This window comes from Lolium rigidum, chromosome 3, assembly GCF_022539505.1.
Source record: "Lolium rigidum isolate FL_2022 chromosome 3, APGP_CSIRO_Lrig_0.1, whole genome shotgun sequence".
NCBI lineage: Eukaryota > Viridiplantae > Streptophyta > Magnoliopsida > Poales > Poaceae > Lolium > Lolium rigidum.
This window is the reverse complement of record NC_061510.1, coordinates 9,412,550-9,423,586: the sequence shown is the minus strand read 5'-3', so window position 1 is coordinate 9,423,586 and position 11,037 is coordinate 9,412,550. Positions and strand designations below refer to the sequence as shown.

The 11,037-nt window shown below is 45.8% G+C and overlaps 1 protein-coding gene across 1 annotated transcript; it reads right to left on the bottom strand.

Annotated features, from left to right (window-relative positions):
• Nucleotides 1-4,482: 4,482 nt before the first annotated feature.
• LOC124701157 (hexose carrier protein HEX6-like) lies at nt 4,483-8,801 on the bottom strand. The gene is made up of 3 exons (XM_047233205.1): nt 8,315-8,801; nt 7,475-7,797; nt 4,483-5,682 (listed from the first exon to the last, which is right to left on the bottom strand). Exons 1-3 carry the CDS (start codon nt 8,448-8,450, stop codon nt 4,570-4,572), a joined length of 1,572 nt encoding a protein of 523 aa, XP_047089161.1. The 5' UTR covers nt 8,451-8,801; the 3' UTR covers nt 4,483-4,569.
• Between the last annotated feature and the right edge of the window lie 2,236 nt (nt 8,802-11,037).

Sequence of the window (11,037 nt, the reverse complement as noted above, 5' to 3'; positions counted from 1 at the left end):
TCCTTGCTTTGATACCACTTGAATGGATCGTTAGCAAACAAGAGGGGGGTGAATGATCGCTACACCAATTTTATAGCGTTTTCAATTTTAGGCGTGATGCGGAAGTAAAGGTGATAGCTTTGGTAACTATGGTGAACCTAGGATGATGCTATGATATGCAACAAGTAAAGGAACCGGTAAAGGAGTGAGAGAGAGGAGCGGGACAACTGGGGTAGCAGAGAGGAGACGCGATTTGTTTCCCGCAGTTCCTCCCACAAAAGGGAGTACGTCTGCATTGAGGAGGTGTGAACCACGAAGGCTCAACGGCCACACATGCCTCACCTTGTTCCTCGAGAAAGCCCCACGAAGGAGCTTCCCCTTCTCCACTAAGTATACGATCGAGGCGGCGGTTCCTTCACAAGGTTGGGGCGAGCTCCACAACACCGGAGGTTCCCAACACCCTATGGGGGTAGCACAACTCCAAGCTAGCCTCCATAGGAGCTCTTCTTCCAAGATCCCACCATAGGAACACTAACTCCAAGATCCACAAAGGACTAGATGATATTGGTGAAAACTCTCTTGGTAGAACTATAGACCAGGGTCTCCTCCACCACTTCTCAAAGTTTGGGCAAGTTTGGTTGGATGGGGAGGGAGATCCTCACATGGAGGAAAGAGAGAGAAGAGTTAAAACGAGCGGGAGAAGTAGGGCCCCTTTTATAGGGCCCCCCAAATTCAACCGTCATGTCCAGTTTCCGCATGACCGGTACTACCGCTTTGGGAAGCGGTAGTACCGCTCTGGGTTCGAAATCGGCTCACAAATCTGCCGCTTCTGGTACTGCTGAGGTACTGGAAGGGCCTCTGCGAGCCTCTGACATCCTCCCGGTACCATTGCGGTACCAAGGCGGTAGTTCCGTAGATTGTAGTTACGGTACCAAAGCGGTACCTTGACGGAAATACCTCTTGAGAGCGGTACTTCGGGTCGAGGTACCGTTGAGGTACCGTAACACACATTGTGAGCCTTTCTCAGTGCGAAGCTCGGAGTGGTACTGCTGACCGGTACCAATAGCGATAGTGGTACTACCGCTCTTGGTACCGGTAGTACCTGGTCAAGCAGAAATTGGTTTTTCCTCTTTCCCTCTCCAACCACATCACCTCGCGACACACACATAAAACCAGAAAACCTATAAGCTACGCTTGAGTCTTCCGATCCTGATGCGTTCAGCGAGGGCACCGTGCACCTGCAAATCTATCAAAAATAAACTATGCAAACGGTGAAATCCATTCTAATGTTGTTATCAAACACACAAAACACGAGGTATAGATTTTGCTCTTTCAACTGAGCATAAGCATAATTATATAGGATCAACCCAAACTCATCACTGCTAGACATATCCATGACGATACAAATAGCAAATAATAATAACAGTAAAAGCTTCCTTACCATTTACTTACCAATAGTGCAACACTCCCCGACAACGGCGCCGGAAAAGTGTCTTGATATCTCTCAAGTGCAGGAGATCAATTGTAGTATTTTTCAATAAGAAAGGTTTTCCAACCCATGAGGATATGAAGGTATGGGTTGGCAGAATCGACAAGAGAGTGGTAATAATAAAATGGCAGTTTTGGTGTTTTAAGGGTGTATAGTTTCCAATAAAAATAAAAGTGCAGAAAGTAAATAGCAAATAAGTAAATGCTCTCGATGAGAGAAAAGCCCAATACTCTATGCAGCAAGAGGAAAAGTTCAAGTGTGTGTGCTATATGAGACTAAAGTTCCCGAGGGCGGCATGGATTTACAAGCATCTGAGTTCTAAACAACATGGTAAATATTTTGTTCAGCTTTATTTAATTAGATGTGGAGCCTAAATTAGGTGCAGTCATAGATATGTGTAAACACACCCCTTATGATGGGTCCTAGGGAAATTTTCATGCGTAAGTATAGGAATCATTAAGACATAAATGTCCCTTCATAGCAATAAGATCATTGGTCCCTGACATAAACACCTCTAATGCAACCCATAGTATTGGAAAACGGTTTCTTTCACTCCGTCCCTTCCAACACTAATGCATTACATTGAAGTACGGCCTTATGAGCCCATATAGGTGAAGTAATATGCAGTCGACGTTCGCATAAAACAATCATAGAACAACATAAAAGATAGAAAATTTGACTAAATACTCATTGCACATCATATAGAATCATAGCCAGATCATCCTATGCCCTCGGGAACGTGGGAAAGTACTCACAAGTGTCAAACATGATATGGACCAAAGGCATAATGATCACAACAAAATCTGAATATATAATGTCCCCACCAAATAATGACAAAGTATCAATCACAAACATGCAATAGCACTAGAAACAATATTTGGGGTTCAATTCAACACAAACTATGAGGGTGATGACGTCGATCTCGTAGATGGTGATGATGGTGATGATTGAGATGTTGACGGAAATGCCTCCTCCCAAGCTAGGGAGGAGTGGGGATGTCGATGGCGTCAATTTCCCCTTCCCCGGAGGCACCGCTGCGGCAGGAATTGCCCTCTCCCAGAGTAGGAGAGGCCTTCTGCCCCCACCGCCGGCTCAATAAATCTTGGGGAAAATATGGTTTATGTTTTTTCGTGATACAGAGCTTGTGGAATAAAAGGGGGGCCGAGGCGAAGCTCGAGGCCCGAACGGACCTAGGTGGCGCGCCGTACATGACTGGGCACGCCACCTGGTGCTGTTTGGCCCTCGTGGCTCCCCTTGCGTGCATCTTTCGCTCACGGTCCTTCTTCGGGTGAAAAACTGATCAGTAATTTTTTGCCTCGATTTTTAGCGATCCAGAAAGTCCCGAAACAAATAAAATACGAAAAAGGAGGGTTTTTTGTCTCCCAGAAATTAAATACCAATGAAAGGGACTTTGTAGAAAAGTTCCGTAAATCTACTAAAATGAAGGTGTATGACGACAAATAACAATAAAAACTAAACATATATTTAACAATAATGGTGATGCAAAATGCACATATCAACGTGGTGTTCAACAGAGCGGTGGCCTCACAAATGACCATCAAGAGGAAGATCAAGGAGGAGTTCATTAGTTGGCAGCTCGGAAAGTTGTTTCGTTGTGATATCTTTGGGTTTCCCGAGCTGACCTTGTTCCTGTGGCAATTGGGAGAGTAGACGTGTGTGGGGAGCTGCCACCCCATGTTGGCAGCACACCGTCGCATTATTTAGCTATCTTCTAAGTGATTGATACACATTTACAAGGTGTATTCTCAAGAGAGAGAAATGACTGTTCGCTAAAAAAAAACTCAGTCACGGTTGTTGCCGTGACACTCAGTCTGACCGCTTTCCGCCGTTGCCGCCATGACCATAAGGACACCATCGTAGATGTACTCAACATATTCAAAGGTATCACCGTCATCACTTCATCATGATTTGCACGGTTACTTGCAGTCTGAATGGAGCTCCTCTCCTCTATAGGTTTGTCGATGCAGGCACTTGATCGAAGTGGATAATCCTTGGACGATATGGTAGCGATTGGTGTCTTCAAAGGAGTTTTCCTAAGGTACTATTTTTCCTTTTTCTGAATGAAGAAAGAAGTCCACATAACCCCTTAAGTTTTGGGTTTGGAACGCTAACCCCCAAGTTTAGATTTGGGCACTTAACCCCCTAAGTATCAAATACCAGGTAATTTGCCCCCTTGGCTGTTTTGATAGCTGTTTTGGTCCACGTGATAAGTGGTTTTAGCATGGTTTCAAATAGCCGTCTATAGCCTGGCTCGGGCTATAGCCTTTTGGGACACCTTCCGCTATGTCTATATCATTTATAGGTTATATGAGAAAAATCGCTAATAGCCTGCTATCTCCCTATTATATGAATTTCTCTTGTCTCTTTTTTTATTTCTTGTTTATTTTGTGTTCAATATAGTTCGATAAAGTTGTGACTTGAATAGTTGAATAATTGTTTGCCTTGAATAGTTGAAAGAGTGGTAGATTGAAAATTATGTTTAAGCCATATTTTTCTTTTTTCTTGTTAAGATATGACTGAAATTTCACATGCATTTGAGAAACTGCTAAATATACTAGCCCGCTATGGTCCAGCTATAGCCTATTGTGGCTAATAGCGGGCTACCGCCTTTGTTACTGTAGGTTGCACTAGCATCATCTCTATTATTTCCTTTCTTCTGCTACTCATTTGGTGCCTCTTTCACCTGTTGGATGGACTGCCAATGTCATGTGTTAGACTGTTAGTACCTCCCCTCACAATGAGTCATGTTGTGCCGCAGTGATAGCTCTTAAACTTCGAAAAGGAAATCAAGTATAAGGTGATTTCATACAGAGATGACATCTTATCTTCTGACATACATATGCAGACCTTACAAATAGTTATGGTGTGCCGCGGATACGCAAAACTGCCTTTAGCCATTAGAAATGTCAACTTAATCATAGGTTACATACTGACAGTTGCATTTGATTCGACTACTGAGCCAGTTAGGATACATACAGCATATATCCATATGAGCACCTTCCCACCTTGTACATGCAGATATAGTGATCAGCAGCATTTTGTGTTACAGGTTGTTTTAACCCCCAAGAAGATGCATGTCACTAGTTATTATGTGGTGTGGTGGACAAGGCAATGGCTCCTGGTGCAGTTTGCGTCTCTTGTTCCTCCTCCTCCTCCCCAACAATCCTCTTCCAGAACCAGTGCCTCCTCCAGACCTGCTCCATCTGCTCCATGGGGAGCTGCTTCGTCTCCGGCAGGAAGAAGAAGACGAACATGGTCATCACGCACACCCACCCTCCGAAGAGGAAGAAGGTGCCGAACTTGAGGTGGCACAGCATGGCCAGGAACGTCTGCCCGATCACAAACGTGACCAGGAAGATGACTGCGATCACCACGCTCTGGCCGGCCGACCTGATCTCCAGCGGGCAGATCTCCGTCGGGACAAGGTACGTCAGCGGCCCCCAAGACCACGCGAACCCCGCCACGAACACGCACATGATGACCAGCACCAGGTATGCGTACTCCTTCTCCATGACCCCGTGGTCCTTGAACTTCACTGCCAGGACGGCGCCCACCGTGAACTGCGACAGGATCATCTGCACGCCGCCGACCAGCAGCAGCTTTCTGCGCCCGAACCGGTCCACGACGATCATTGCCACGATGTTGGCGGCCGTCGCGCAGAGGCGCGTCACGACGGCTGACATGAGGGATGCACTCTCCTTGAGCCCGATTGTGCGGAACATGACAGGTGCGTAGAAGTTGATCACGTTGATCCCGGTGACCTGGTTGAAGAAAGGAATGAGGAGTGCTATCACAAGCTGTGGCCTGTACTTCTTCTTCAGGATGTTCCGGTACGGGTTCTTGATTGTCCGCGAGATGTTGCTAGCGGTGACCAGATCATCGAGCTCTTTCTGGACTCCGGTCGTGCCACGAAGCCTCTGGAGCATCATCTTCGCCTGGTCGACATTGCCATCACGCTGGATCAGGAAGCTGGGGGTCTCAGGAAGGAAGATTGCGCCAATGGTTAGGAACGCGGCAGGGACAGCGGCCATGGATAGCGATATCCGCCACCCCCATCCTCCTTCAATTTTCGCCACACCGTAGTTGATGAGGTTCGCAATGAGGATGCCGATGCTGATACACAGCTCGAAGCCGTTGTTGATGGCACCACGGTATTGTGGCGGTGCCATTTCTGAAAGGTACAGTGGAATCGACTGCAGAAATATGGCAATATTTATTACCCTACTCATTAATTAGTTACTGTACTACCAGTATAGGAGAAATCAATAGTCTGCAATATTCTCCCTCCCTGAAAAGATATATAATACTTGTAGAGGAGGACAGATGTATGAATATCCCTTCTAGATTTTATGAATATACATGAAAAGGATGGGACAGCATAAAGTTTCAGGAGTGCGGATCGTGCATTTACTTTTGCAAAAGAAAATTTGTATGGGCTTTGCTTTTAGTGAGCATCATAGTGAACTTCTTTTTTCTGTTTTCTGACTGATGTGAATAGCCACCGCTTTTGCTCTTGGCCCATTACTGTAGCTAGTTGAGACACTGATCTATTTTGTTGGTTTCTAGCTGTTTTTATCTGACTAATAATTCCCATATTTTACAAACCAGAAACCATCCATTCATTTCCTCCTCAAAACAAAAAAAATTTGTACCAATTAATTCTGGCTGGAACAGTGGTTGAAAATTTGACTTGTGGACTGAATTGTCGTTGTGCCCATGAAGAAGACTGCTGACTTGACTTTGATTCCAAGTATACACTTGAAGCATCTCACATAGGACAATTTTTTCCATGAGGTGAGTATTTCTGGAGCCACAAATAATTCCAAGCATAATTAATTAATGCCAATTCATTCTGGCCACAGGAACGGTTGGAATTTGACTTGTTTTAGTACGGAGTAGTACTAATTAAGAATTGCAGTTGTGCCCATGAAGAGGACTGCTCACTTGACTTTGGTCCCAGTTATACTACACCTCTTGAAATATCTGAGACTTGACATTGTACTTGAATTATTTTTTTTAACAGGCTTGAAATGTATGTGTGTATCAACCTCGAAAAAAAAATGTATGTGTGTGAAAAATAATCTCTCATCTCTGGACAGCAGATAAGTGGCTGCCACTTGCCCATTTCGACAAGGACAAAAGTGGATCTACAGTAGGACTGTGAGCAGTGGGTGCTTTCCGGCTAGACTGGAAGAAAGCTACTTTCAGAGAATGAAGTTGAGTGATTCTAATGTTGGGTGGGTGTGTGGCATCGTTGATATGGACACCAAATTTACACATGACGTCTGCCGCCCTCATGTGAGTTTGGGCAAGTCATGATGTCAATGAGAAACTTGGACTTGTGAATGGAATATTTGTTCAAGACAAATTAAGGTTAGGCGGGTAGTAAGTGACAGGGTTTTGGTTACCGGTCGGGAAATCTGGTTACCGACCGGTAACCGAGTTTCCCGAGCACCCCCGGTAAATGCTCTTACCGGTTGAAAAAATTCGAGAAATTTTGAATTTTTTGTATTTGAACTACAAAAAAGAGGTAAATTTTGTGTAGTCTACTTATATTTACAATCTGTAGGCGTAGCTTGGTGGTAGTAGTTTGTTCTTGCGCCACACGAGGTACAAGGTTCGATTTATTCCGTCCGCAGCTCTCTTTTTTGAAGATTATTGTCTATTCTGTCAAGTTTTTCATAATTATGCAAAAAATATTGGCTGCCAATGTTCGAACCCATGACCAGAGATATGGACAGGTTTCTGACGGAGCACAACCACTACGCTGCTAGTTCGGTTGTGTCAAAGTGCAGTTCAAAGCGATAATAACCTCAGCTCAGAAAGTTTGAATTCAAATTTTAGTTTTTGAATTCGTTCGAGAACCGGTCGGGATTTCTCGGTTACCGCGGTAACCGGGAATCCCGAGCACCCTCGGGAATTTTTTTCTGTCGGGAGCCAAAACCTTGGTAAGTGATGCTATGATTGGGATCGATACATGGGTACCTGGTTGGTGAATCCGAGGCCTATGCCGAGGAGGATCCGGTTGATGAGCAGCATGTAGACGTTGACGGCAGCGCCCCCGAAAACGGACCCGGCGATGAAGACGGAGCCTCCTATGAGAATGGATGCGCGGCGGCCGTACTTGGTGGTGACGGAGGAGGCGAAGAGGGTGGCGACGAGACCGGCGATGTAGAGGGAGGAGGTGAAGACGGTGAGCAGCTCGCTGTCAAAACGGCAGTAGTTGGAAACGTGGCTGTCCCCCTTCATTTGGTGGTAGACGTCCGGGAAGAATTTCTTGAGGAAGGACTCCATCGACGTCACTCCGCCTGTATGTACAACCAGTCAGCATAACTAAATTGCGGTGCTACTAGTAGTACTAGGATTAGTAGTAGACAAATAGTAAGTAATAATCCTATAAGTGGCTGATGATGAGACGGCGAAGCAATGCTGGCTGGACCGATATAGCTAGTATGGAGATGGATGAAATTCGTGACAATCATGCATACTGATATGGGAGTAGCAGGTAGGAGTGCCCACGCCCGCTACCAGTAGAGTGTTAAATGCAGAAGCCTATCTATCTATCTATCTCTCTATCCAGCTGCTGCGAAGAAAGAAAGGACAGGAGCTGCTTCCAATCTGGCATTACCAGTACATGTACATCCAACTTAATTAACTTGTTCACTGTTATGGCCATGGTAACCGTGCGTGTGGTGGTGGTGGTTACGATGGATGCCTTAATGTCCTGTCTTTGCAGGGCCAGGACTATCTATCCAAGCCCAAGATACAGATATCTGAGGTGGAGGAGGAATGGAAATTGTTGTTGTATGAGGTGTGGCGTGGTACCTGAGATGCCAAGGTCGTAGCCGAAGAGGATGCCGCCGCTGCCGGCGACGATGCAGGAGAGCACGACGAAGGAGGTGACGCGGCCGTTGTAGCCCGCGCCGCCCGCCGGGCCGTCCACGAAGGCTCCTATCGCCATTGATTCTGGACTCGCTGGCTGAAGCTCACTCGAGGGGACTGCGAGGGAGATGGGTTCCTGCCGGTATGGTATGGGTAGCTGCTATGTGGGGAACGAACGCGCGCGGAGAGAGTCCTCTCCTTCCCTTCCCTAGCTACCTTGGTCCTTGGGATGGTCTGCCTAGCTACTATTTATTGGAGTAGGATCGAGAGGCAGTGCTGTTGTCTCCTATATCTTCTTGTGTTCGATCTGGTGAGCAATGGCAAAGGCGACGCCTAGCAGCAGAAGAAGAGAAGAGAAGAGAAGAGAAGAGGAGCCCACTGGCTCACACTCTCCCGCCAGTTTGATGCTTCTGGCCGACGGGTTTCTTCTTTGGATTCCGAGACATCACACGCTATCTGCCACTGCCAGCGGTCACACGCACACACAAGTTTTGTCTCGCATCAAACCCGGTGCCTCGCACACTCGCACCTACTATGTGTGTGTGTGTGTGTGTGCACTGGCTCGGTGGGGACCACGCGTCGGTGACCTTGGGCGAGGGCCAACATGCCACATGCGTCGGCTATTCCAACTCCTCTACCTAGCTACCTCATGAATTCATTCTTGGTACATCCACATGCATGGCCAAGCATAATCTTTCTGTGGACATTGGCGATTTAGTTATTTGCATCAAGTATGTGTGCATTGCTGAGTACATTTTCTTGTCCCGTGTCAAATATTTCAACACAGAATAAACATATCTCCTAGCCGGTGGAGTAATTTCATTGTCTTTCCGGGCACATATAGTGGCCCTAATGACACGATTTTCTTTCATTCTCGAGTTTGTAGATTTTGTGTGGTGCTTCAGGTTTTGTGGTGTATCTTCTTTCTTGTTTCTGGACTGATTTAATAAAATGCAATAAATGATATATGAATTTATTCCATGCCGCAGAGGCCAGGGGTCGCACCCTCCATTTCAATAAAATAGAAGAATAACCCCATATGGAAAATGTTCCACGGTCTGACCAATTTGCTCGACACCACACGCCCAAACATTGAGGTTGCACTGCTCGACACCTTTGGTCAATCTGTCGAGATGGAGCTCTAGACTATAATTGAGCGGCTAACATGGATAAGTTTGATGGGTCAGCCAAGGTGTTGCCATGACCGCGTGTTGGCCACCACTCATGCACCACGAGCCTTCCGCACTCTCTCGGCATCACCTCACTTTAACCTCCTCCCTCCCCCCCCCCCCCCTTCGCGCGCTTAATCTTTTATCAAATGTGTACAATTTGACAACATTTTGAAGGATCAAATATGTTGACTAGAGGACGGGGTGAATAGACAAGTGCATATTTCAACCCAATTTAGTCGATTTTGGGGTTTCCTATGGATAGATCGATAAAGTTCTTGTAAAATGCAACTAGGTGAAAAGAACCATACATGGTCTCGCAAGCAAGATACAAGGGTAAACCAGCTAGCCCTTGAATTTGGCCTTGATTATGATATTTATCATGTTCTTCATCATGGCCTTGATCTTGATGTTGATTGTGTAATTGGTCTTGAGGCAGGCATGGGGTTTGAGGTTCCTTATGGTCAATTTTGCCACCAGAGAGAGAGGAGGTAGTCGATGACATCACCGCAGTCGCAGGTGAAGGAATAAGTGTCGCATGTTCCCGAATTGATGCGGCGTCTCCACCCACGCTTACATGATGGCGCTCCCTTGCGCCCGCTCGAACCTACTTCACCCCAAAACAACCGAATCAAGTATTTCCAGCCACCTGGTTTAGGGGTGCTGATTCAGGGAATGCAAGTTTCTTTCCGAATGTCATTTTAGACGGTGCCCCTGTCATGCTGTCCTGCCAGAAACTGCTAGTAGACCAGCTAGCTAGCAACGACTTTTTTTACTTTGCTCTGAATTATTACGAAATGCAAGCAAGAGCAGAAGCTTCTATGCATATCCATCCATTGGTTTGGTCCCTCCCTAGCGATGGTTTGCTTTAGTTTCTCCTTTCATTCTTTTGAAGCAAGACAAACGAATAAAGCAGTATATCTATGAGAGGTACTGGTCATCAGTAAAGTTTCGATACCATCCACGAGCAATGCAGTCTGGAGATACCAAAGAGGAAAAAGAATTCATCGTCACCTTATTTTGCTTGATCAGATGCCAAGGTACAACATACAGTACATATATACCAGTCGATGTTTCTGCCATTCTATGGACAGAAAGACACGGCGTATATTGATGAGAAGATTTCTCTGCTCTAGCCAGCTGTACTGCATCGGTTTGTCTGTCGGTATATTTTTTTACCTTTTTTCTGGAGGAAAATCCATCCGTCAAATCATTCTCTTTGTCTCTTTATGTTGCTATGCAAGTCTGGACACACAAATAAAGCTACCAATGCACTTATCTGCAACTTTGTACATGTGGATCGTCCTGTAACCATGGAGCAAAAGGTAGACCTCGATATATAACGGTGGCATGTCACCTCCATCGATTACTTCGATTATTCATTCACTTCTGCGAATATACATACAAATGCGACTAGGTGGAGTTTTTCCCTTTTTTGCAGATCATCAACTACAATAATATCAGAAACTCTGGAGAGGATTAGAGGTTTGCTTCTCT

Bases quoted from the DNA above. Each gene is read 5' to 3' on its own strand.
- LOC124701157 (XM_047233205.1), bottom strand. From the start codon at position 8,450: ATGGCGATAGGAGCCTTCGTGGACGGCCCGGCGGGCGGCGCGGGCTAC. The intron at 7,798-8,314 runs GTACCACGCCAC...TTGTACATACAG, and splicing joins CTACGACCTTGGCATCTCAG to GCGGAGTGACGTCGATGGAG. The intron at 5,683-7,474 runs GTACCCATGTAT...ATATTTCTGCAG, and splicing joins GCCTCGGATTCACCAACCAG to TCGATTCCACTGTACCTTTC.